This window comes from Thunnus albacares, chromosome 18 (assembly GCF_914725855.1).
Source record: "Thunnus albacares chromosome 18, fThuAlb1.1, whole genome shotgun sequence".
NCBI lineage: Eukaryota > Metazoa > Chordata > Actinopteri > Scombriformes > Scombridae > Thunnus > Thunnus albacares.
The window spans coordinates 1519933-1547616 of NC_058123.1; the positions used below are offsets into that span (position 1 = coordinate 1519933).

At 38.5% G+C, this 27684-nt stretch overlaps 2 protein-coding genes and 1 long non-coding RNA gene across 8 annotated transcripts in view; 1 reads left to right on the forward strand and 2 right to left on the reverse strand.

Annotated features, from left to right (window-relative positions):
- LOC122968142 overlaps window positions 1-16052 on the reverse strand; it is a 168489-nt gene extending 152437 nt beyond the window's left edge. The window contains exons 1-3 of one of the 2 annotated variants that reach the window (XM_044333141.1): window positions 15964-16052; window positions 15582-15690; window positions 14825-14893 (exon numbers count right to left, since the gene is read on the reverse strand). The gene's annotated coding sequence lies outside the window, so the exon portion shown is untranslated. The remainder of the gene's footprint in view (window positions 1-14824; window positions 14894-15581; window positions 15691-15963) is intronic. The other variant, XM_044333142.1, reaches the window with a different exon arrangement.
- LOC122968129 overlaps window positions 1-27684 on the reverse strand; it is a 161875-nt gene that overhangs the window by 47861 nt on the left and 86330 nt on the right. Inside the window, exon 5 of one of the 5 annotated variants that reach the window (XM_044333121.1) lies at window positions 10683-10778. The exons of the other annotated variants lie outside the window; for them this stretch is intronic. Within the exon in view, the coding sequence (XP_044189056.1) occupies window positions 10683-10778 (96 nt within the window). The remainder of the gene's footprint in view (window positions 1-10682; window positions 10779-27684) is intronic. 5 annotated transcript variants of the gene reach the window in all.
- LOC122968199 overlaps window positions 1-27684 on the forward strand; it is a 200947-nt gene that overhangs the window by 186 nt on the left and 173077 nt on the right. The window contains exon 2 of the long non-coding RNA XR_006398775.1: window positions 4068-4072. This is a non-coding gene — a long non-coding RNA (uncharacterized LOC122968199). The remainder of the gene's footprint in view (window positions 1-4067; window positions 4073-27684) is intronic.

Consider the following 27684-nt stretch of genomic DNA (forward strand, 5'->3'; position numbering starts at 1 on the left):
AGCCCACTCTTAGTAGAGGATAGTGACAGTTCTCTTCACAGACGGTGCAGCAGAAAGCTTCTTCACCCCTCATAGACTCTTTCTCTTTGTAGACCTCATCAACTTCTACAGTGAACTCTTCATTCTTCTTCATCTCTTGTTCATGTTTCTTCAGAGCTTGTTGAGTCTGTTGGATCTCGTTCTGTTTTAGTTCAATCAGCTTGATTCTGTCTTGCAGGTTGTGGATGCAGGCTGTTATTCTGAAGCGTGCGTTCATCACTTCAACTGTTGTTATCAGCTGTTGAGGTTTAGATTTTTCCAGGAAGTCTGTGAATTGTTTCATTCCTCTCTCTGTTACCCTCCATGAATTCTCTAAAACAAACTCTGTTTCCTCTGTTCTCTGTGTGGTCTGGCAGTTATCAAACAGGAAGTGAACGGGCTGATTCTTCTCATTTTTGGCACATTTAATGTTTGCAGCTTCAAGAGCTTTCAGAGCATCTTCAGGTGTTGATCCATTAGAGTGTGTGATGAGGGCGACAACATTTTCCTCCAGATCTTTTCCAAACAGAGACGTCACTGAATCACAGATGTACATCAGTCGGTCACTCAGGTGATTCTCGGTCGCCTGCAGCACCAGACCCACTACATCAATTTCATGAACTCCATCTTCTGAGCGGAACAAGTGAAATAATCTTTGACTGATGATGACATCATGTTCAATCCCTCTGGTGTCTCCGTATCCAGGAGTATCGATGATGGTCAGAGAGAAGGGCAGAGTTTTACCTTCAAAACCAAAGATCTCGTACACGATCACATCTAATGTCTGACTCTCTGTCTGACTTCTCTTCTCTTCTTCTATGATCTCAAACCAGATGTTGTCTTCAAACTTCACTCCCATGGTGTAGTTGACCAGAGTGTTGATCAGAGTAGATTTTCCTGTTGCTGTTTCACCTACAAGTAAGATGGTTTTGTTTTTCTTGTTCAGGTTTTTCTTACCAACAGTTTTTCTTGTCAGATTTCCAAACTTCTCTTCCTTTGTTCTCAGCTGGTAGACATCAGCAGATCCTGAAGAGATCAGAGAACTTTTGGAGATGATGTCCTCATAAGTTGTGTTATAAGTCCTGTAGAAAAAGCAAAGATTCAATCAACATGTTCTTTTCTCATCAAACTGACAAATTAAATACATTTCTAATCATATACATGCCTACAGTAGTGGCTGGTTTAATAAATTAATAATAGTACAGTGGAGTATAAATACTGCAGCTGTGCCATCTGTGATTGTAGAATATGAATAAAATAAAGTTAAACCAAATGGCCACATTTGGGGATTTTAGTCTAAATGTATGTTCTGGTTTTGACTGTGAGTACAGAGACTCAGATTACAGTCAATTAACAGGATCTTCTTTTTCTGTGTAACATACCACTGCCTTTAGTTAGAACATTTAAAATACATATTCAAAAAGTTCTGAGTTTCTTTAATGACTTTGTCAAGAAAAATTGAAATCTTTGCCTATTGTGCCAAAACATTTTCACTACATTATATACTTGATAAACAGAATTATTACTGATGCTTTTAGGTTTGTCAATCCCATCCTGCATACACAATTATAACCAGAATACAGCAATTATCATTATTATTATTATTATTATTATTATTATTATTATTATTATTATTATTATTATTATTATTATTATTATTATTATTATTGTTTTTTGGGGTTTATTTTTGTTTTTTCATATTTTAAACTAATAATAATGTTGTACTCTGGTTATACTTGTGTATGTCTTACATGGGAATGACATCAGTAATAATTGTGTTTAAAGGCCGTCTTGTCTGTGTATCAGAGCAGCTGTTTCTTTTTGTCTGTATTGTTCCCAACAGTACAGATAAGCAGACCGATAGCTTCCAGTAATGTCTGCAGAGCAAATTCCAGGACATTTGACAAATTTTCATGCAAATGTAGAACAAATTTTCACCAAATTTTCAGAAAAAGCTCAATAGAAAATGTTGTGAATGTTTGTTTCCATCCACTGCTGCTGTGTGAATATTAGGAGATAAACAGCTGGTGGTGCTAACCTTCAATCTTAATATAACTTGATTCAGTTTATCATTTAGCCTTCTGTTTCATTACAGGAGATCAATATTGTATCATCACTGTCTGGGTTTGACCTACTTTTTTGTGCTCTAATGAGATTAACTGATTAAGTAAAGAGGCAGAAGAGCTGAATGCAAACAGGACAACACTCAATAAACAGGCTTAACTCAACAACTGTAAGTCATAATGCAGTTTTGCAAGTTTTGGTTAATATGTAAAATATATAGTGCAAAAGTAAATCACACCAAAAGTTGTAGTGAGGTGCTGATAACAGGAAGGAGACTCAAAAGCAGGAAAAATGTGTCGCACATTCTGGCTCAATACGTATTTCTTTTTTATCTGGATGACATTTCCCTTCCTCAAGATCAACAATATGTAAAATGTAAACATAGGGTTGAAATATTGGGGTGCCTTAATTTCTGTTTTGCCAAGGAATTTGGCTTTAATAACATTAACATAAACAAAAATTATAAATAAATGTATTGATCTGACCTGAGGGTTTCCAGTGTACAGTTTGGACTCTTCAGTGCAGCAAACAGCAGCTTTTCTACTGAAATCATCAGGTTGTTGTTTCTCAGGTCCAGCTCTCTCAGACTAGAGGACTTTGAGCTGAGAACTGAGGACAGAGCTTCACAGCTTCTCTCCGAGATGTTACAGCCACTCAACCTTGAACAGTGAGGTAAATGTATAAAAATTTACTTGGATAAATCCATCTGTTTTAGCAGGCACTGCGTTCACATTAATGTTTGAGATGAAAGTGATGATTACTAGTAAACTCAAATGCTAGTGTTGAACTTTAAAAGTCACATTTTATAAACATCTTAATCCTGACCTGAGAGTTTCCAGTGTACAGTTTGGACTCTTCAGTGCAGCAGACAGCCATTCTACTCCTGAAATCGTCAGGTTGTTGTTACTCACATCAAGCTCTCTCAGACTAGAGGACTGGGAGCTGAGAACTGTGGACAGAGCTTCACAGCTTCTCTCTGAGATGTTACAGCCACTCAACCTGGAGAGGAAATAAAAAGAAAAAAAAACAAGCACGAAGGTATTTAATTTTCTCTGGTGTTAAAAAATATCATAGTATTTAAAAAAATATGAATAAATCCAACTATCTGTGTACATACAGAGCTTTGTTGGAGGCTTTGACCACTGGCAGCAGCCTCAGAAGAGCCTCCTCTGAAGCAGAATATTTCTTCAGGTCAAACACGTCCAGATCTTTTCCTGATGACAGTAAGATGAAGCCCAGAGCTGACCACTGAGCAGGAGACAGTTCAGCTGTGGAGAGACTTCCTGAACTCAGATACTGTTGGATCTCCTCCACTAGAGAACGATCATTCAGCTCATTCAGACAGTGGAACAGATTGATACTTCTCTCTGCAGACAGATTTTCATTGATCTTCTTCTTGATGTACTTGACTGTTTCCTGATTGGTCTGTGAGCTACTTCCTGTCCCTGTCAGCAGACCTTGTAGGAGACTCTGATTGGTCTGCAGTGAAAGACCCAGGAGGAAGCGGAGGAACAAGTCCAGGTGTCCATTTGGACTCTTTAAGGCCTCGTCCACAGTGCTCTGGTAGAAGAGTATGGAGTTGTTTCTTGTTTCAGACTTCTGGGATGTTGTTCTATCTTCTACCAGCAGATTGACTCCAGAGGTGATGAATGTCAGATGGACATGAAGAGCAGCCAGAAACTCCTGAACACTCAGATGGACAAAGCAGAACACCTTGTTCTGGTACAGCCCTTTCTCCTCTTTAAAGACCTGTGTGAACACTCCTGAGTACACTGAGGCTGCTCTGATATCGATGCCACACTCTGTCAGGTCTGATTCATAGAAGATCAGGTTGCCTTTCTGCAGCTGCTCAAAAGCCAGTTTTCCCAGAGACTCAATCATCTTCCTGCTCTCTGGACTCCAGTGTGGATCTATCTCAGCTCCTCCATCATACTTGACCTTCTTCAGTTTGGACTGAACCACCAGGAAGTGGATGTACATCTCAGTCAGGGTCTTGGGCAGCTCTCCTCCCTCTCTGCTTTTCAAGACATCCTCCAGAACTGTAGCAGTGATCCAGCAGAAGACTGGCATGTGGCACATGATGTGGAGGCTTCGTGATGCCTTGATGTGGGAGATGATTGTGCTGGCCTGCTTATTATGTCTGAGTCTCTTCCCGAAGTACTCCTCCTTCTGTGGGCCAGTGAACCCTCTGACCTCTGTCACCATGCTGACACAGTCAGGAGGGATCTGATTGGCTGCTGCAGGTCGTGTGGTTATCCAGAGGCGAGCAGAGGGAAGCAGTTTCCCCCTGATGAGGTTTGTCAGCAGCACATCCACTGAGGTGGACTCTGTAACATCAGTCAGGATCTTAGTGTTGGCAAAGTCCAGAGGAGGTCAACACTCATCCAGACCGTCAAAGATGAACACAACCTGGAACTCTTCAAACCTGCAGAATGCTGCTTCTTTGGCTTCAGTAAAGAAGTAATGAACAAGTTCCACCAAACTGTACTTTTCCTCTTTCAGCACATTCAGCTCTCTGAAAGTGAATGGAAATGTGAACTGTATGTACTGGTTGGCTTTGTCTTCAGCCCAGTCCAGAGTGAACTTCTGTGTTAAGACTGTTTTCCCAATGCCAGCCACTCCCTTTGTCATCACTGTTCTGATTGGTTCATCTCTTCCAGGTGAGGCTTTAAAGACGTCTTCTTGTCTGATTATAGTTTCTGGTCTGTCTGGTTTCCTGGATGCTGCTTCAATCTGTCTGACCTCATGTTCATCATTGACCTCTGCAGTCCCTCCCTCTGTGATGTAGAGCTCTGTGTAGATCTGATTCAGAAGGGTTGGGTTTCCTGCTTTAGCAATCCCCTCAAACACACACTGGAACTTCTTCTTCAGGTTAGACTTGAGTTTATATTGACACTCTGCAGCACAAGTTCCTGAGTGAACAAACAACAAATAAGATCAACTAAAAAGGTATAAAGGAACCATTTGATTCCCCTAAAGACTGAGTATTTGATCATATTTTCCTCCATCTCTTCAGACATCAGTAAATATCTCATTTATCCAGCATGTTAAATCTGTTAAAATCCTCTTACTGTTCTGCAGACGGTCAGCCAGCTCCTCCTGCTTCATTCTCCTCAGGAAGTGGAGTGTGATCTTCAGAAATGCCTCTCTGCTGCTCCTCCTCTGCTCTTTCTCCTCACCCTCCAACACCTCCTCATCCTCCCTCTGAATCTCTAAGCATTCTGGGTAATCTGGACTCAGAATGTTCTGCATCTTCTCCAGCTCATTCTTCGCAAAAGTGACAATGTTCTTCTCCAGCAGCTGGAACAGAAAGATAAACTGAACATTTAATTGAAACTGGTAGAACACAACATGTGATTCGTCTGTCAGTCTGAGGGCCTGCTGGTGTAAACAGAGCAGCATGGATACTGTTAGGACCTGAATGGTAACATTAGTATTCAATAGTAAAAAGTGTGTTTATACATGTATGCACCATAAATATGGAGCCCAGCTCTGTTGGATGCTGCTGGGAAGTCTGATCACTGGGAACCTCTGAGCTCTCCTGGTCCACTCTGTGGAGAAAACATCATGTTTAAGCACATTTAATGACTCAGCGCTACTTATGATATGATACAAAATACTTTATTGATTCCCCAGGAGGGAAACTGAATACCACCATACATACAGGACAACAGGTAGGACAACAGAAAAAAGGCATACACATCTCAAGGCAGTACAAAATAAGGGGAGAGCACAGCACCATAATAAATAGGGTAAACATCAATGTGACTGTACTAGTATGTGCTAGTCGTTATACATGCCACCAACATATTCATGGATGCCAACATTGCCACAATCCTCCGTACATCCACCATCCTCATCATCAACATCAGATCATCAACAGTGACAGTCAACGACAATGCTCATTAAAAAACGTAATTACAGCAGGCACACATGAATCTCTTTGAGGAGCACCTGGGCATAACAGCCGCACCCCAACAGAAAACGGCATAAAATAGGACACTTGCTAAAATGCTTTGATAGAATACATGCATGAGTGACCTGCTGATATCGACCGGAGCTTCCTGGAAATACAGCCTTGATTGAGCCCAGTCCAGCCTATTATCCACAAGGACACAGAGGTATTTATTAGAGGAAACCACCACAATTTGCCTGGCACCAAGTGGCGCCAAGCGTGACGCAAGTGTCTTTGTTAGTTAACTTTATTTTCCCGTCCAGTGAGCACGTTGTTTAAATAGCAAATGCACTTGCACCCATCTGAGCGACCCTTGTCATGTTGGTCGGGTTGGGTGCATTATCGAGACAATAATATGCAGCTACATAGATGAGTGCACAACATACACCCTGCTTGTTACAAACACAGGACGCGCAGCAGCACATAAACATGCAAAAGATTACAAATAAAAGGATTACAGTGTGAAAGATTATTATTGTGTACATCAACAGATTTTAAAAAATACATGTCATAATGCTTAGTTATAATATTTATCAGAATTAACTAATCGCAGTAATGACGGATAAAATTGTCTAATTATTTGACCAAATCATTGCAAAAAACGTAGGTTTTTAAACAGACGGACAACAACGGATCAGACAGGGGGCCACTGAGGGTCCAGGAGCAGCAGTGTGCTCATTATGGATCGTGCGCTTTCACTTTGTGCACCAGCAGATCCGTTTCCTCTGCAGAGAAACTTCCTTCTTACTACTTGACAAATGTGCCATCATAATAGCAATCTGCCAAGCTGCAAGCGCACCTCGCTCTTAAAGGGAATGGGAGACGACACTCTGATTGGTTTATTGCATGTTACGCCCAAAACACACCCATGATTAATTAATAGACTAAGGACAATCTCTTTGAACCATGTGCCTGGGACATCAACCATTTTTCCTCCATTAAAATAGCAAAAGTGGATTTAGACACACCCTGAATGCACTTGCACCATGCGCTTCAGACCGTGCGCTTTAGATCGTTAAAATTGGGCCCCTCATCTTTAATCAGGACAGGGGTCATCGCAGGTCTTTTTCTCTCTAAAATCAATAATAAGCTCCTTAGTCTTACTTATATTTAAAATTAGGTGGTTTTCATCACACTATTTGACAAAACCATTCACATCCTGTTGGAGGTTATCTAACGAGAACAGTCATAAAAACATTAAATCTACTTTAAATGCTGTTGTAAGGAATGTAAATAAACTGGGTATAAAGTGTTTCACAATCATCTTTAAATGGAGAGGAAGCTCTAACAACACTGATGAATACACATGTTAAGAGTCTGTATGTCTGTATGTTTTGTCAGAAACGCATTTCTGTCAGGTTTAAGTTGATACCTTCCAGTGTTAAAATTTATAGGTGGCTCTATGGACCAGTCACTCTTCATGGACACACAGCTGGGGTCAGGAGTGTCTGGTCTCTGCTGATGGATCCTGAAACAACAAAAGACAAATGAAAGACAGTTTAAACCTGAAAAATGTTGAATTTTGATCAGAAAGTAACTTGTTGAAATCTAAGAACCAGACAGATCATCTGTAAGAGAACAATGGAGGAGAGGTGTTTTCTTATTCACTCAGATTCAAAGTGTTGTCAGTTTTAGTCTCATCTATTCCTCCTTGTAGACGCAATGTGACCCGAACACCCCAAGGCCTAAAGTTGTTATCATCAGTAGTATTCCAAAATAAAAATAACTTGATATCTTAAATCTGTATATGATGAGGGAGATTTGCATAGCCAGTTATGACTGCAATGGTTTGGCTGATACCAAGAGAAGAAGGGAGGTTTCTGCATGATTAAAAGATAAAAACTACGACATTTGTTGCCTACAAGCAACGCTGCATTCTACACCCAAAGTCACAAAACAATTGGCTGATTAATGGAGAGGTGACATTCTTTTACTCACATGGTCAGAGAAATGCTAAAGGGGTCATGATAACGGTTAATAATATAAATAATGCTACTTCTAACGCTCTACAAGTAAATTGAGATGGTAGATGGATTATTTAGAAATGGAAAACAACAACAAACAAACATTGCTAGTTAATCTGTATGCTTCTAACACAGATGATTCCGGTTTCTGTGAGGTTTTGTTGCAAAATATACAGACATATGATACTATAAATGACCAAGTTATTATGGTAGGTGACTTTAACACAGTTTGAGATGATAAAATGGACAGAAAATGATCCCAGAAGAAAAACTATCATCCAAAAGCTCATGATGCTACAGAGAAACTAATGGCCTCATTAGACCTTATAGATATATGGAGGATGAACAATCCACAAAAGGTAAGATACACCTGGTGAAGATTAAACCAGGTAAGTAGGTCAGATTACTTTTTGGTTTCTTTTAAACTGACCACTTTAGTCATAAAAATTAGTGATAAAATGCCTTCAGATCATAACTTTATTGGAATAAATATGATTACCCTGAACATAAGAGAGGTCCTGGATATTAGACATTTAATCAGTTACTCTTAGAAAATAAGGTTTTTATTGAGGCTTCTAAGATTTCTATAGAAGTTTTTTTCACTTTGGTATTATGGGATGCCTTTAAGTAGATCCTGAAAGGCCACTGCATACAATACAGCTCGAAGATAAAGAAAAAACACCTTATTAAAGAACAAGAAATAATACAACAAATCAAATGATTCAAACTTGTAGATGATAATTAAAATATAGCAACATTAAACTCTCTTAAACAAAAGGGAAAAGAATTAGAACTTATCTATGAAGAAAAAATCAAGCTAAAACTTCTACAGAAATAAAGTGGAATAGATGGAAAAGGGAGAACAATGTACTAAATTCTTCATGAACCTACAACACAGGAATGCAGCAAAAAAACCACCACAAAACTCATAATAAATAACACCACATTTTAGAGCTAAAAGATATTATCAAAGAAGAACATCAATATTTTTCTACAATATTTTCATTTGAAAATCCTCCAGTCCTGCTTTTAAGTGCTAATACATAACCTTTTTTTCTCCCATCAATGAGGTCACAATTAACATGTGAAGAGAAAGTCTTATATGAAGGATCGATCACAGAGGAGGAACTGTGGCCCTTAACTCTTTTAAATCCTTTAAAAGCCTAAACCTGGATGGAATACCAGCTGAATCCTATCAAACCCTTCATCACCACATTAAAGCTCATATGTTGGCATGTTTTAATAGTGTATATATGGAAGGGAAACTATCAGGACCAACAAGAAGGGCTGATTTTACTCATTTTAAAACAGGAACACAATGGACAACATAAAGACCCAACAAATCTTAAAAACTGGAGGCCTGTTACATTACAGTGTTATGATGCAAAAATTCTGGCCAAATGTCTTTCCAACCAGATAAAGTATTCCAGAGGGTAATTCATCCGGATCAATCAGGATTCATGACAGGGAGAAGTATAAAAGATAACATTAGACAGATTTTTAGATATAATAGAGTTTTATGATAGAGTACAAGGACCTGGTATAGTTTTTATTGCTGGTCTCCAAAAAGCCTTTGATGTTCTACGATTAAAATTTATGTACAAATGTCTGCACTATTTCAATTTTGATCCATCCATAATTAATTGGATAAAAACACTTTATAGCAATTCAAAATGTAAAATAATTAATAATGGTGAACTCTCAGAAACAATATATTTGAAAAGAGGTTTGAAACAAGGCTGTCCCCTATCACCATACTTATTTATTTTTTCTATTGAAAATTTAGGACAAAAAGTACAAACTAACTAACATATAGGGTCTTTTTATAAATAATATAGAATCCAAAGTAACAATGTATGTGGATGACACAAATGATAAAATAATGCCGACTGTAAACTCAATACTGGTCTTAACTGAAGATTTGGATCAGTTTTCAAAGATATCAGGCTTGAAACCAAACTATGATAAATGCAGGTGTCTTCCCTGGAAAACAGACAAGTACCTACATATTTCCTATCAGATGGACAAGTGGACAACATTTTGGATATATGTATCCCGGAAAAGCTGAGTAATATTACAAAAATAATTTTTGAAATTTAACTCCAAAAAATAGAAAAAATACCATCTCCCTGGACTGGAAAATCAATGACTCTCTATGAGAAAATAGCCGTAATAAATTCCTTAATAATACCAAGGTCATAGGGTCCTATATTACACCCGGCGCAAAGCGGCACCAAGCGCAACGCAAGTGTCTTTGTTAGTTTAAGACCGATGCAGTTGTCATTTTCCTGTCCAGCGCCCATGTTGTTTAAATAGCAAATGAACTTGCACCCATCTGAGCCACCCTTGTCATGTTGGTCTATAAATGAATCAATAATAAGCTCCTTAGTCTTACGTATATTTAAAATTAGGAGGTTTTCATCACACTATTTGACAAAACTATCCACATCCTGTTGGAGGTTATCAAACAAGAACAGTCATAAAAACATTAAATCCACTTTAAATGCTGTTGTGAGGAATGTAAATAAACTGAGTATAAAGTGTTTCACAATCATCTTTGAATGGAGAGGAAGCTCTAACAACACTGATGAATACACATGTTGAGAGTCTGTATGTCTGTATGTTTTAATATGGATAACTTCTTTGTCAGAAACGCCTTTCTGTCAGGTTTAAGTTGATACCTTTCACTGTTAAAACGTATCGGTGGCTCCATGGACCGGTCACTCTTCATGGACACACAGCTGGGGGCAGGAGAGGCTGGTCTCTGCTGATGGATCCTGAAACAACAAAAGACAAATATAAGACAGTTTAAACCTGAAAAATGTTGAATTTTGACCAGAATGTCACTTGTTGTAATCTAAGAACCAGACAGATCATCTGTAAGAGAACAATGGAGGAGAGGTGTTTTCTTATTCACTCAGATTCAAAGTGTTGTCAGTTTCAGTCTAAGAATTGTCCAGCTGATCTACACAAATAGGGGGCAGCATTTCACATCCCTTCCCCTTCCTCCACGGAGATAAATTACAACATAACTCTGAGTAACAACTGAATAGTTACACACATGCTCCTAGGATAGGTGTCAGTCATAAAATGTCAGAGAACTCACTGATAGTAAAACAACTTTTTCTACCAAACAGCATCATCTTTTCATTAATTGCTGCCATTTTACAACACAGTCATCCAGTAGAGAACTAATTTATTGATATGATATTTCAATATTGATCCAGCTTACAACGATATACCACGATGCCAAATGTCTCATGGTGCAACTCAGTGCAGTTCATTGGATCAGCTGATATGACCAGCTGATGTCTCATCTGGCCAGTGTCTGCAGCAGCAGACAATGTAGGTGCAACTTTTCAAACAGGTGTTATTTGGATAAACTGACCACATATTACTACCATATTACCACACATACTTTAAACAGTCCTACAGTGATAATCTCAACAGCATTCAGAGTGGATCCACCATTACTGCTAGAGCTCAGGGCAGCTACTTCTTCTTCCTCTCATGTTGGACTGAGGGCAGACTGGACGCTACAGTGACTCACTATTGCCCCTGTGGTACAAAGTGGTATTACGAGACAGTACAGGCCAGACAGGGCTGGAGCTAGCTGGTTAACATGCTAACTTCAGTAGATATCTCTGTAACACAATACATATAAGTCTTTGACATTACGTCAAGACCGTGATTTCTTCACATTCAGTTGATAAATTTAGTTAATTTCAGAATGTTTAAAACTAAAATTCTGACATATTCTTACACATTATACCTTCAAAGAATAAGTAGCATAAGTTATAAGAACTTAATTTTTTGCATTTCTTAGCCCTGAGGTAATGGTTGAAATAATCTGTGTGGCATAAAAATGTCATCTTAAAGAGGTTAAGTTAAAAAAAATTTCTTTTAAAAAAGAGCCTATCCTTAAAGAATAACCGTTGGGCCCCTGGCACCTTCATGCTCAGGCCCTAATGATATAGCTACTCTGGATGGCATTACCCTGGCGATAACTCCAGCTCCACTGTAAGGAATCTGGAGTTATCTTTGACCAGGATATGTCCTTTAACTCCCACATAAAACAAATCTCAAGGACTGCCTTTTTTCACTTATGTAATATCACAAAAATCAGGCACATCCTGTCCCTAAAAGATGCAGAAAAACTAGTCCAGGCATTTGTTACTTCCAGGCTGGATTATTGCAATTCCTTATTATCAGGCTGCCCTAACAAGTCTCTAAAGACTCTCCAGCTGGTCCAGAATGCAGCTGCACGTGTTCTGACTAAAACTAGAAAAAGAGATCACATTTTTCCCATTTTAACTTTGCTGCATTGGCTTCCTGTAAAATCCAGCATATAATTTAAAATCCTTCTCCTCACCTACAAAGCCCTTAATGGTCAGGCACCATCATATCTTGAAGAGCTCATAGTACCGTATTTCCCCACTAGAACACTGCGCTCCCAGTATGCAGCTTACTGGTGGTTCCTACAGTCTTTAAAAGTAGAATGGGAGGCAGAGCCTTCAGCTATCAGGCTCCTCTCCTATGGAACCATCTACCAGATTGGGTCCGGGGTGCAGACACCCTCTCTATGTTTAAGAGTAGGCTTAAAACTTTCCTTTTTGATAAAGCTTATAGTTAGGGCCGACCAGGCTCGCCTTGGATCAGCTCTTAGTTATGCTGCTATAGGCCTAGACTGCTGGGGGACTTCCCATGATGCACTGAGCTCCTCTCTCCTCCTCCTCCTCTCCATCTGTATGTATTCATGTACCATTAATGCATGTTACTAACTTGGCTTCTTCCTCAGAGTTTTGTGTTTTCTCGTCTCGCAGGAAACCTTCAGCTACAGACCGACTGCTGTCCAGCTTGATGCCCACCGCTGCTGCTATTATTATTATTATCATTATTATTAGTCATTATTAGGCATATTTCTATTATTATTGTTGTTGTTATTTTTTTTAGCCCGGTGCTGCTTGAGGTTTCTTCCTGTTAAAGGGGAGTTTTTTTCTTGTTGATGTCGCCAAGTGCTGCTCATGGAGGAAATGTTGAGTCTCTGTAAATTAAAGAATACGGTCTAGACCTGCTGTATGTGAAAAGTGCCCTTGGTGCTATATAAATAAAACTGACTTGACTAATATTTCTCTAATAATGTCCTCTTGCTGTTAAGCTGCAACATAAAGTCAACATGAAAAAATCCTAAAAATTAAAAACATTGATCTGGGTTGTCTTCAATGACTGCACTGTGCTCACAACAATATGCTTGACAAACAGCATGTAGCTGGAGGCCTTTTTTGTCTGAGTTGTGCTGCTGTGATCCTGATTGGTAGCTGAGCTGATTGTTGACAAAACACATCATCAAGGTGAACAACATCTTTTACCCTGCCATGCTGTGTGCAGTGGAAACATACTTGAACTGTGCCAGCAGGACTCGACTACTCGCAACTGATCATGGCATGACTCAGTCTGGGTTACAATATTTATATTATGTACTGGTTTGCTGTAAATTTCAGATGCTGTGTGTGTTCATTGTTTTAAACTTGGTGTGATGGTGCAACTGGATGATTTCCTGTCTCATCAGTTACAGGGTGTATGAATTAATTGATTATATCATTTAGTAAGTTACATTATTTCTTGTTTCTGTCACAGATCTGGTAGTGCAACATGCTTCAAATGAGAGCAAGAGGACGTCTCTGTAGTGTAGAGTTGTGTTTTAGAGTGTAGTTATCAATGAAAGCCTGTTTGTAAAGCACTGCCTACAGCCTGTTCAGTTACTCGTTAATGTTTTTGGTTGCTGTGTGTGTGTGTGTGTGTGTGTTATACAGTTCAAGTGCCTTGTTGTATTGTTACCTGTACCGTATAACGTGGCTGTGGCTCCATCTACAATAAATCATCTTCTGATTAGGAATAAACCTGCATCCTGTGTGTGAACTGTCCATAGCTGAATATGCTGCTACGCTGCTTTGACATACAGCATGTTGGTATTTAAGTTTGTTGTCTGTTGTGTGTAAAATATTCTAAAACTGGTGTAAAATGTCTTTGGCCATTCAGATTAATACAAAAGTCATGAATGTTGTGCAGTATTAATATGACGTCATTATATAAACTTTCTCTCAGCCCCCCCAACTCTGACTGACTTCCAATGTCCCCAAATCCAGGACCAGGACAGAATCCCCATCACTTCACCTCAGTCTGAGTTTGAACGATCCGCCACCTTTCCAGCATCCAGCATAAACTTTCCAGAGAGGCTGAGCAGTGTGATACCTCAATATTTAGATCATATCCTCTGGACCCCCTTCTCTGTCAGCCAAGACAGCCCCACAATGTCCAGAAACTTCAGCATCTCAGAGTGTATCTCATCAACTCCTTGTTTTTAACTCCCCCTCAGTGACCTCCATCAGAGACATGGAGACATGTTCTCCTCGTGCTCCTTCTGTGAGCACAGAATCTGCAGTGCTTCTGGTCTCCTGATACTGTCTGCTGCTTCAGCATCTCCTCATCAGCAAATGTTCAAAAGCCTGAACAATACAGTGACATTATCTTGACTTACTCTCCATGTGTTTTGGAAAGAGGAGGTGGATCCATGGTCCTATTGATCTCTACGGACACACAGCTGGAGTCAGGAGATTCTGGTCTCTGGTGCTGGATCCTGATACAAACACAGTACTTATGAATTCACAATAGAATAACATTCTTTCTGGATAAAACAGTAATTAAAAACATGTTTTAATACAGATAATAAAATTCTTAATCAGAAATTCCTTTCAGTCAGGTTGAAGTTGATACCTTCCAGTGTTAAAATGTTCAGGTTGATCCATGGACTCTTCATGGACACAGCTGGGATCAGGAGATTCTGGTCTCTGCTGTGCAGGATTTCAGGAACAACTTCATCTACTTCCAACGTCTGTGGAGAAGAAAACAGTCTGAAGTCAAAACTCAAGCATCACTTTGTTGTTGTTGATGGTGGTTTATGATATTATTTTCTACAGTCTCTGTAAGTAATCTATATTTTACAACAATTATATATTTTTATGTATATATGTATATATTATCATATTTGTATGTATTTATATTTTTGTATAGATGTGTGGGATTATGTGACAGTTTTTGTGATTATTTCAGACACTGATAATGTGTTTTATCTTGATTATGTATTAAGTCCTGCCATGAATTGTTCATATAATGACGTCAGCATGATGCAACTAATTTGGTGTCTATATAAACTTTACTCTTTGTCATGTTTGATAATTGCTTTTTACAGTCAAACACAATTTTTGGGAGCTAAGTTTGCTTCACTTTAAAGAATCCATATACAATTTAAATTCTATCAAGAAGTTATTTAAGTTTGGGAAAGGTAATGAGTGCTGGTTAACAGTAAGTATTTATGATTAAACTTCACATTTGTGTTTTACTTCTGTATATGTATCATTAAACATTAATTTTAAGTCAATGGACAAAAATTTCAGGCATTCAGCTTAAAGACCAATCCACATTCAGCCTGATCCTGTGGATAGCCTGTTGCAGGAATTAATAATAATATTAACAACAAATAGAAATAAAACATTAGACTATTTTCATTAATAATTTCCTACCTGTTGTATGATGACAAGTCAGTTATTGACGCTCCCTAAAAACTCCCTCTGATTGGTTAAAGGAGTCAGATAACCAACTTCAGACTGACTTCAGCACAGAGAAACACATCTGCAACAATATAAAACATGAAAACATAAAAGTTGTTGATAGATCATCATTAACATTGAAAAGCAACACATTCACACATGACTATATGTCACCATCATCTCTCCTGCTGTTGGAGCAGTTATTGATCCTGAACACAAACTGTTAACAGATCTGATCTGAAGACAAACACAAGATATTCACACAAACACTTTCAACAACCGAGCGACTCATTAAACTAACAGTGAGAGCAGAGAGGAGTCATTAAACACTGAAAACTGTCAGTTATGACCTTACCATACGGAGAATAATATCTGCGACATGACGGTGAAGAAGACGAAAGTAAAGTAGTTAAAACACCCAAACAGAGAGGAAGGAAGGAGGGGGAGGGTGCAGTTGCAGTCCAGATGCAGCTGTCTGCTTCATGTTAGCATGTTGAATGTATTTTGTCCAGAGAGTGGAGTCATGTCTATTATGTTGTTTCATTATGATGCCGAAATGTTTTCTGTTTTTGTCTCAATGTAACATGTTGTGAGATTGATACAATAAAGAGTTGAAAACAAAGATACAGCAGACAGCTGTATCTGTCTGCTGTAAAACACAATTATAAATAGGATAAAACATAAATACTCACTGATGGAGTGAACAAGATATTCAAGTAGCCTAAAAATATTTAAAAGATACTTTCACCATTTTCTTCTCATAACTGGACTATCAGAAGATATATATATATATATATATATATATATATATATATATATATATATATATGTATGTGTGTGTGTGTGTGTGTGTGTGTGTGTGTGTGTGTGTGTGTGTGTGTGTGTATGTATGCATGTTTTTACATGTTAACAGTCTGTGATTTGTGTTTTTGCACAATTTTGACTTTTTTAACTTTAACCATTAAAATATCTCCAAAATGATTCCAACTCTGAACTGTAAACGATGTTTCACAGAGGAGGTGTATTCATGTCTTTTAACTGTATTTTACTGAAGTATTTTTGAAAAGTGAACAGACTTTATGAAACACACGACCAACTTCAGACTGACTTCAGCACAGATGGAACATGAACAGATCAGAGTTTTTGAAGCGTCATAAATGTTTTAACTTCTCTGCTTCTTACAGTCACATGAAACTAACGATGACAGCAAAGAGGAGGAGGTCTGAAACACTGAAACAGTCGGAGAAAGACGAAGAAAGAAGACGCAGAAAATCCTCTGAGTCATAAATCACAGGAAACGACTTTAACCAGCAAATCACCACAGAAAGTCAGAGAGGGAGGAGAGACCAGAAGGTTTCAAACTGGCTGATTATTAAAAATAAATTCAGCATGAAACGGGACTGTTTCTGTAGAAAAGATTTTCTTTTTAATATGTTCAGATACATGTTGTTCACCAGACATCTATGTATCTAATATTACATTTGTAAATGTAAAGGATAATCTAATCTAATCTATAAAACTGACTAAAAGTAGAATTAAGACCACAGCAACTAAGACAATGATCCTTCAATGCATACCCAGAGCTAAGCAAGAAGAATTTACCAATGAAATGAACAGCTTGAACTGGGATGATGTTCTGTCCTCTGATGATCTGGACTATGGCTGTGATACTTTTACTCACACAATCAACTCTGTGAGGGAAAGATTTAATGTGAGGATACAGATAAAATCTACAAATAAAAACTATTTACTGTTTAATGGTTTAATGAACATTTGTGGAAACTAATGAAATCTAGAGATGCTGCACTAAGGAAGGCAGTTAAAACTAGAAGAGACACTGACATGCTGATTTATAAATAAATCTCTCAGATCTCTTCTTTTATCGTCCTTTGCTCTTTGGGGATATAAAGGAAATTGTAAACTGGAGGTTTTTTTATTGGTCGATGTGCAAAACGTGACGCAGCAGCTTTTAGACATGGTGCCACTAAATTTCACAATTTTTGTGCAGCACTTTTACAACACTTGTTTTCACCCAGAAGGGGGCGTGGCATTTCTGATGACAGGGAAGTGATGTATGAATCGACTTAAAGATCAACTTGCAGGTTGAATTTCTTGCTGGATTTACAGTTTATGTATCATGAAAATTGTCCTGTTAAAGGTTAATGTATGATTTTATTAGTTTAACGAGACATAAAAGCAGAAATTCAGATGGAAAAGTGAATATTTTGAGCAGCGCCCTTAAAATGAGCTTTTTTTTTCAACAATGTGTCAAATTACGTCACATAAGGGAGTCGCTCTCATCGTCCCAGCTGCAGTTCACTGTAGGTGCTTTTCTTTACACTAATGTGTCTCCTCACTTCCCTCTCTCACGTCTCTTCCTCGTGTCTCAGCTCCTCTCAGTGAGGATGAGAGAGTTTTAATTCTCGTTCACTCCAGCATCATTTTGAGGAGACGACAACTACTCATGACAGACATCACCTCAACTGTCAAATATGAAGAAGTCAGTGATCACAATATGATGTAGAAATTATTAACTAACGGTTTAATCTATAAAGTTTAAAGTTGTAATTCACGTACAATTAATTAACACGTTACACTGTTACTTAATAATGTCCACATAGTGATACCTGGAACAGCTGATAACTGCTCCAGTGTTTTATTATTTGATTATAGATCTATAGCAGTGACTGTCTGTCACAGAATAAGACACAAATAGACAATTTAAATGTTAATTACTGAAAGAACACAACCAATGAAAAGGAATATGTTTAAATAAAATGTTGCTTGTTTAGTTTGTGACAGTCTGACGTCATTTTCAGGCTCAGGATGATTTTATAGGAGACGCAGCTGTGTGACGTCATATTTTCCTGAAGGAGCTGAGACGCACTGAAACAAAAGAATAAAGGAGAAGACTTTTGATTTATGAAGAAAAATAATAAAGTTACAAGAGTGTTTTTTGTTATTGATTCATGATTCAGTCATTTGTACTTTATTATTAAATATGATCAGCAGCTGTTGATGCTTTCATTCTTGTTCCACAGGTAGATTATTACAACAACAGCCCGGCTGTTTACTGTCCCATCAGATCAGCTGACCAATCAATAAACACATTCGATGAAGGGGTGTTGCCGTCCTGTAAAAAAACTTCCACAGAGGATACACCTGTGGTTCCTCGCTCCTTGTCTCCTCCAGGAGCATTTCAGGGATTGGAAGATCCTCCATGATGGTGGTGGAGGAACGGTTTCCAGGTCACGGGAGGAGAGAAGAAGAACAAATTAAAACACATGAGAGAAGTTTGCCTTCAGGTCTTTCTGCCAGAAAGCCTTTTTAACAGAAATCAAACCTCTTTCCTCCAGCAGCCAATAGTATTAAAGTATTAAAGTTATTGACATTATACAGTTTAATTAAATACAAAATACTTATTGGTTACTGTGTATCTAAGCTACTATATCTGTTATCACTTAAGAGAAAACAAAATCTAATGTTAAAGGTTCTATATGTTGAATTGTGAAGCAATTTGCATGTATTAATAGTTTTTTATTGCCAATGAGTGAACAGGTAGTAATGTAACATAAAGACTTTCTCGGTTGTCTGTATCAGCCTGTGGTCTGATTTTCACGTGAAGAACTCGGGCTGGATTTTCTGCAGATTGAGTGGGAGTGAGAGATGCTTTGCTGAAACAAGCGAGTGTGAGCACCAGGATGTTAGAGCTCATTAAATGGCTACAGGTGTCACTAATGAGAAGGAATCTCTGATTTCTATAAAATGGTTAATTTCACTATCAGAATCTGATCCATTTGGTCCAATAACATTTGGAAAGTCTAGAAGAGCCGCACGATTGAATTATTTTATCCCCATTCAAGTTAGCAGAGGGTTTAACCAGAAGTAGCGGCTCAGACTCACCAAATATTCTACCAATTAATTTCTACATAATGCGAAGCCCAAAAGAATCTTCTTGGGGGCAGAGTTACAGCTCATATGTAACTCCTATTGATTCAAGCATTTATTCTTAATGTCAACTTCTCCATGGAATATACCTCTATTGAATGGATTAATCATTGAAATCTTGATTATTGAACCTCTGAGAAGCTGCAGCACAGCCCTCAGCAAAGCATCAAAAACCACTGCATAACTGGTAACCTGAATTCAGAGAGGAATTCATTATACATTAGTAACTTCCCATCAAAATTAACAAGATGTTTAACCAATACAATACAATTGTAAATCCATTTTTCATAATATAGTGATTTATTTTTATATTGAATGTTCCAAATGTAGTAATTAGTTGGTGAAAAATTATGTTTGTAAATCAGTTTCCAGGCCAGCAGAGCTTGAATTTTATTAAATCAGGATCAGATCTAACAGGATGTAAATATTTCTGTGACTTCCTGTAGATTCTTTGAAGGCTGCTGGAAACTGTCTGACTTGACTGCAGCTTTTTGTCACTTCCTGCTGATTCTGCCGCCTGATCCCTCCACTTTCCAAGAAAGGAGCAGTTCATCTCAAACAAGCCTACTGATCAGCTTTCCAATAAAGAGGTGTGTCAGCCTATAAAAGACTTCTGTAAAGGCCGTTGTGTATCTTCACTCATGGCTCCTCAGAGCAGGAATAAGAGCTTTGGGACGACCTGCAAGATGGCGGAGCAGAGCGACCTCCAGTTCAAGCGAGGATCGAGGAACCTCAGGTTTCTGTAATCCTCTACTGTGATACAGAAACCAGGTTTCTGGTTTACATGACAGGACAGAAATCAGCTGAGTGCAGAGAGTCGACTGTAAACTGGTTACTGAAGTGCAGCTGAACACACTGATGAAGTGTTTTGATCTGATGAAGCTGAGAGCAGAAAAGAGGCTGAACTATGAGAATGAGGGATGTAAGAATCCATCACAAGAAAACCAACAGCTGCTGTCACTATAAGATAAACTCTGGCTTTACTTTCACTGAAGTGGATCAACAAATGATAATTAAACATTAAACTAAGTGAACATTTATATATCACAGTGGAAGCTGTGTCGCAGAATCACACATTTGAAATTTAAAAGATGATTGCATTTTTGTTCTTCAAAGATGAAGATGAAGTTATCACATCACACTTAATAAGATTAAAATGAAATAAATGTTGTGATTTTTAAATATTTATATGAACAGTGTAGACCTTGTTGTCTACACAGCTGTCTGATGTTGCTCACCTACTTCATTGCATCTTTAAGTGCTTTACCAGCTGCTGTTAGTTTATCAAACATGTACTGGTGGTCAGTTTTCTTTCACATGATCTGATGCAGGACACTTCCTGGTACAAACAGTACAGTGACCATCTTTCATGACCTCACAGTATTTGGGACTCCAGGCCACTGTGCATCCAGGATAGTGACAGTTCTCTTTACAGACGTTACAGGTGACAACTCCTTCATAAAAAAACAACCACCACCCCGCATCACTGATAGTTTTTTTTTTCTTTGTAGACCTCATCGACTTCTACAATGAACTTTTTCATTCTTCTTCATCTCTCTCTTGTTCATGTTTCTTCAGAGCTTCAGCTGGATTCTGTCTTGCAGGTTGTTGATGCGGGCTGCTATTCTGTTGCGTGCATTCAGCACTTCAACTGTGGCTTTCAGCTTTTCAGGATTAGATTTTTTCAGGAAGTCTGTGAATTGATTAATTCCTGTCTCTGTTACCCTCCATGTATTCTCTAAAGCAAACTGTTCTTCTGTTCTCTGTGTGGTTTGGCGGTTATTAAACAGGAAGTGAACGGGCTGATTCTTCTCATTTTTGGCACATCTAATGTTTGCAGCTACAAGTATATGTAGAACATTTTTAGGTGTTATTCCATCCGAGTGTGTGATGAGAGCAACTGCGTTCTTCTCAATGTCTTTTCCAAACAGAGACGTCACTGAATCAAAGACGTGCTTCAGTCGGTCACTCAGTCGATTCTCACTCGCCTTCATCACCAGACCCACTGCATCAAGTTCATGAACTCCATCTTCTGAGCGGAGCAAGTCAAATAATCTTTGTCTGATGATGACATCAGGAGTATCGATGATGGTCAGAGAGAAGGGTTTTATCTTCAAAACCAAAGATCTCGTACAAAATCACATCTGATGTCTGACTGTAACACTGACTTCTCTTCTTGTCTTCTATGATCTCAAACCAGATGTTGTCCTCAAACTTCACTCCCATGGTGTAGTTGAACAGAGCGTTGATCAGAGTAAATTATCCTGTTCCTGTTTCACCTACAAGTAAGATGGTTTTGTTTTTCTTGTTCAGGTTTTTTCACCAACAGTTTTTCTTGTCAGATTTCCAAACTTCTCTTCCTTTGGTCTCAGCTGGTAGACAGCAGGAGATCCCGAAGAGCTCAGGGAACTTTTGGAGATGATTTTCTCATAAGTTGTGTTATAAGTCCTGTAGAAAATTAGAGATTCAATCAACACATCCTTTTCTCATCAAACTGACAAATTAAATACATTTATAATTATTTTTCACATAGATAGACATACAATAGTGTCTGGTTTCAAAAACTAATAATAGTACAGTGGAGTATAAATACTGCAGCTTTGCCATATGTGATTATACAATATCAATAAAAAAATAATGATGTGGAGATATGAATGAGGTCAAATGGCCACATTTGGGGGTTTTAGACTAAATTAGTTTTGAGTGTGAGGACAGAAGTGGACTCAGATTACAATCAATTAAGGTTTCAGTACATATTCAAATCTCACAAGTTTTTTTTTAATGGCTTCATATTTTGGAATATGAAGTTATTTGTCAGGAAAAAATGAAATCTTTGGTTATGGTGCCAAAACATTTTGAATATATTGTATACTTCATAAACAGAATTATTACTAATGCTTTTAGCTTTGTCAATCACATCCCACATACACAATTATAACCAGAATACAGCAATGATTATTATTATTAATGTTTTTATGGGACTGACAAAGCTAAAAATATCAGTTCTGTTTAAAGGCCAACTTGTATGTGTATCAGAGCAGCTGTTCGTTTTTGTCAGTGTTAGTCAAAACATTCCAAACAGTACAGACAAGCAGACAGATCGCTTCCAATAACTTCTATAGAGCAAATTCCAATTCCGTTAGTCAAGTTTCCATCCAAATGTAGTACAAATTTTAACCAAATATCAAGAAAGAGCTCAGTAGAAAAAGCTGTGAATGCTCGTTTCTGTCCATTGCTGTTGAGTTAATTAATATTAGAGATAAACAGCTGGTGGTGCTAACCTCAAACCTGAATACCACTTGATTCAGTTTACCATTTGGCCTTTCATTTCATCACAGGAGGTCATCCTACTCATCATTGTGTAAGCTGGACCTACTTTTTTGTGATCTAATGAGATTAACCGATTAAGTAAAGAGGCAGAAGAGCTGAATGCCCACAAGACAACACTAAATAAACAGGCTTTACTGAAAAACTATAGTCATATTGCAGACGTTTTGGCAGAGGGCTTTGCAGATGTTGATATGTAAAATGTACACATAGGGCTGAAATATTGGGGTACTGTAATTTCTGTTTTTGCCAAGGAATTTCATGGCTTCAATAACATAAACATAAAGAAAAATTATAATTAGATGTATTAATCAGACCTGAGAGTTTCCAGTGTACCGTGTGGACTATTCTTTGCAGCAGCAAACAGCAGCTCCATTCCTGAAACCATCAGGTTGTGGTTACTCATCTCCAGCTCTCTCAGACTAGAGGACTGGGAGCTGAGAACTGTGGACAGAACTTCACAGCTCCTCCGTGACAGATTGCATCCATTTAACCTTGAACAGTGAGGTAAATGTATAAAAAACTTTACAAGAAAAATACATACATTTGTTTAATAGAGTACTGCTTTCATGTTGATGTGAGGCAAAAACATTGTTTTGTAGGTATAAGATTTAATTACCACTCTACTGATAATTACTAGTAAACTCAACTGCCAGTGTGGAACTTTCAAGTCAAATTTATTTATAAAGCACATTTAAAAACAACAGTTGACCAACATGCTGCACAATCAAAATAGCAAAAGCCATAAAACAACACAATAAAATCATAAAGTTTAACTTTAAGGGCCCTATTTTAATGATCTAAAGTGCACAGTCTGAAGCACATGGCGCAAGAGCATTTAGGGTGTGTCCAAATCCACTTCTGCTGGTTTAACGGCGGAAAAATGGTCGATGCGCCAGGTGCATGGTCCAAAGGGGTTGTCCATAGTCTCCTAATTAATCATGGGTGTGTTTTCGGTGCAACATGCAATAAAACAATCTCAGTGTCATCACCCATTCCCTTTAAGAGCCAGGTGCGCTTGCACCTTGGCAGATTGCTACTATGACGGCACATTTGCCAAGTAGTAAGAAGGAGAGCTTCTCTGCAAAGGCAATGGATCTGCTCGTGCGCAAAGTGAAAGCGCATGATCCATAATGAGCACACTTGCCTCTGCTTCTCCTGGACCCTCCAGTGGTCAGCCACAGACCACCAGTTTAAGATCCTGTTCATTAATTTGTTGCAAATTTATCTTCATTTGGTTTTTGAAAAGGTTTATTTTTTTAATTACATCTTTGGTTTCTTTAAAATTGTTTTGTTCAGTCATGGAGTAACAGGTCAAATCAGCGGGGTTTTAATTGCTGAAAGTATGGAAACCTGATCACTGTACTCTCAAAAATGTTAAAGAATATTTGTTAAATATTGTTCAAAAATTAAATCATTAATTTTAACCATGTAAATAATCATCATCACAGTTATCAGGACTTGATCAGCTCTCCAAGATTCTGATCTTGCTGCTGGCAGCAGCTAGAAGCTGTGCAGATTTCCTTCTTTAGTTTAATCATTGTTTTCACCTCATTTATTTCCCCATGTGTTCCTCATGTCATCATGTATTGATGCAGCAGGAAAGTCGATCTGTGTCTGATCCGTTGTTATCCGCCTGTTTAAATACCTACGTGTATCGACACAATTTGGTCAAATAATTAAACAATTGAATCTGTCATTACTGTGATTAGTTAATTCTGATAAATATTATAACTAAGCATTATGACTTGTATTTTTTAAAATATATTAATATACACAATAATAATCTTTCACATTGTAATCCTTTTATTTGTTACCTTTTGCATGTTTGTGCCCTGTCGCGCGTCCTGTCTGTGTAACAAGCAGAGTATATGTTGTGCAGCTGCCTGTGTAGGCGCACATTACTGTCTCGATAATGCGTGCTTAAAATAACAGTGAAACACTGCGCCATTGACTTTAGACCAGGTTTTTGTTGGTCAATAGCGCAATCGCTCTCTGCTGCCTCAAGATAGCAATGCGCTGACAATGCACCTGACCACACCTTACTTTTGAACCAACAAACCCATGGGCGCACTGATGGGCACAAGTGCCATTGCTATTTTAACAACGTGGGCGCTGGACAGGAAAATGACAAGTGCGTCGGTCTTAAAATAGCAAAGAGACTTGCGCTGTGCTTAGCGCCAATCTGTGCCGGGCATAAGATAGGGCCCTAAAAGTCACATTTTATAAACATCTGAATCCTGACCTGAGAGTTTCCAGTGTACAGTGTGGACTCTTCAGTCCAGCAGACAGCAGCTCAACTCCTGAACCTGCATGTTGTTGTTACTGAACTCCAGCTCTCACAGACTAGAGGACTGGGAGCTGAGAACTGAGGACAGAGCTTCACAGCTTCTCTCTGAGGTTATAGTCACTCAATCTGGTGAAGAAGTGGTGACAAGATACAGGAACTTGATAAATTTTTTACTGCTGTTTTGGGTTTTTTTTTTTTGCCAAATATGTTTTCTACATAATATAAGTTTCAATACACTTACAGACCACTGGCAGCAGCCTCAGAAGAGCCTCCTCTGAAGCAGAGTATTTCTTCAGGACAAACACACTGAGATCTTTTCCTGATGACAGTAAGATGAAGACCAGAACTGACCACTGAGTAGGAGACAGTTCATTTGTGAGGAGACTTCCTGATCTCAGGGACTGTTGGATCTCCTCCACTAGAAAATGATCCTTTATTTCATTCAGACAGTGGAACAAATTGATTCTTCTTTCTGGAGATGGATTCTCCCTGATCTTTGTCTTCATATAGTTTATTATTAGCTGATTGGTCTGTGAGCTACTTCCTGTCTCTGTCAGCAGATACTGTAGGAGAGCCTGTTTGGTCTGCAGTGAAAGACCCAGGAGGAAGCGGAGGAACAAGTCCAGATGTCCATCTGGACTCTCTATGGCCTTGTCAATAGTGATCCTGTGGATCTTTGGTAGAGGTGTTGTTGGACTTTGGGAAGAACTGTTTCTGTTGGTAGTGATGGGTGACAGGACCACATACAGAGCTGCCAGAAACTCCACTATGCTCTGATGGACAAAGCTGAACATCTTCTTCCTGCTCTTCTTCATCTGATGCTCCTCTTTAAAGTGTTCTGTGAGAACACTTGGGAATACACAAAGACTTCATTGGACTTACTTCTGCTGTCTTATAGGTCTTCCTCACAGAAGATCAGGCTGCCTTTTTCCAGCTGCTTAAAAGCCAGTTTCACAAGTGTCTTAATGTACTGAATGCTTCTTTCTTTGCCATACTTTCCTTTCATGTGTGTGATCTGAATCATAAGGAATTCTGTGTACATCTCAGTCAGGGTCTTGGGCAGCTCTCCTCTCTCTCTGCTTTTCAACACATCCTCCAGAACTGTAGCAGTGATCCAGCAGTAGACTGGGGTGTGACACATGATGTGGAGGCTTCGTGATTTCTTGATATGGGAGATGATTGCGTTGGCCTGCTCCTCATCTCTGAATCTCTTCCTGAAGTACTTCTCCTTCTGTGGGTCAGTGAATCCTCTAACTTCTGTCACCATGTCAACACACGCAGGAGGGATCTGATTGGCTGCTGCAGGTTGTGTGGTTATCCAGAGGCGTGCAGAGGGAAGCAGGGTGCCCTTGATGAGGTTTGTCAGCAGCATATCCACTAAGGTGGACTTTGTCACACCAATAGGCAATGTTTCATTGGCACTGAAATCTAGTTGAAGGCTCTCATCCAGTCCATCCAACACAAATAAAAGTTTATATTCACTCTTGTCAAAGTTTTCTTTCCTCATGTCTGTAGTGTTGTGAGGATGTTATTCAGAACCTCCTGTTCCAAGTACCTGGTTTCATGGATACATGTGTGAATAAGTTGTGCAAAACTCTGCACTTCATCCCTTTGTGAATTCAGCCTGCTAAACGTAAAGGGGAATATAAGATGCACATCTTGATTGGTTCTTTTTTCAGCCCAGTCCAATACAAATTTGTGCACAAGAAAAGTTTTACCAATTCCTGCAATCCCATTTGTCAACACTGTTCTTATATTCTTTCCAGAAGGGTGTGTGAAGATGTTGCTGATTTGTGGTTCTGCAGGTTGTCCTGATGCCATTAGGATCTGTCTGAGCTGCCCAGTGATGTGAGTGTCTCCCCTGGCTGTGATATACAGCTCTGTGTAGATATCATCCAGAATCTTTTCATCCTTCTTTGTTGTCCACCCTTCTTGTATGCATTTAAACGGGTCCTGGAGATTAGATTGAAGCCTTGTTTGGTACGAGGTAATGTTATGTAGAAGCTTCGGTGGCAGAACATCTGTGTTGAAAACTGTAAAATACACAGAACAAAGTTAACCCTTTCTACCAAGTAGCCTTTATACATTATTTAAAATAAATAAACAACTGAATTAACCTTTTGTGCTCTCAGACTAATGTTCCTTTTAAACAGGTTGACAGTCCATTATCTGTGTAGTCATGAGCTCTTTCAGACATGAAATCTGCAACATTCCTGGAATTCTCAGTTAAAGTTTATGTAGCATCGCGAAAAGGTCCAACCTGCCTGTGCTTTAACAGGACAAGCATACTTAACTGTTTTCATTTAAGTTCAGCTTTACTACTGGAGAGAAGTACATATCAATACAATGCAGGTATGTTGTCAATGAGAACATGATATTCAGCTACTAGTTACTTTAATTGGAACTGCCACTGAACAACAGTTATAGAAAATTTTATAACTGTTGTCATAAAATTTTATAGAAAAGTTATAGAAAAACCATCAGACACTGTTGGTATTTTCATGCCGGGCG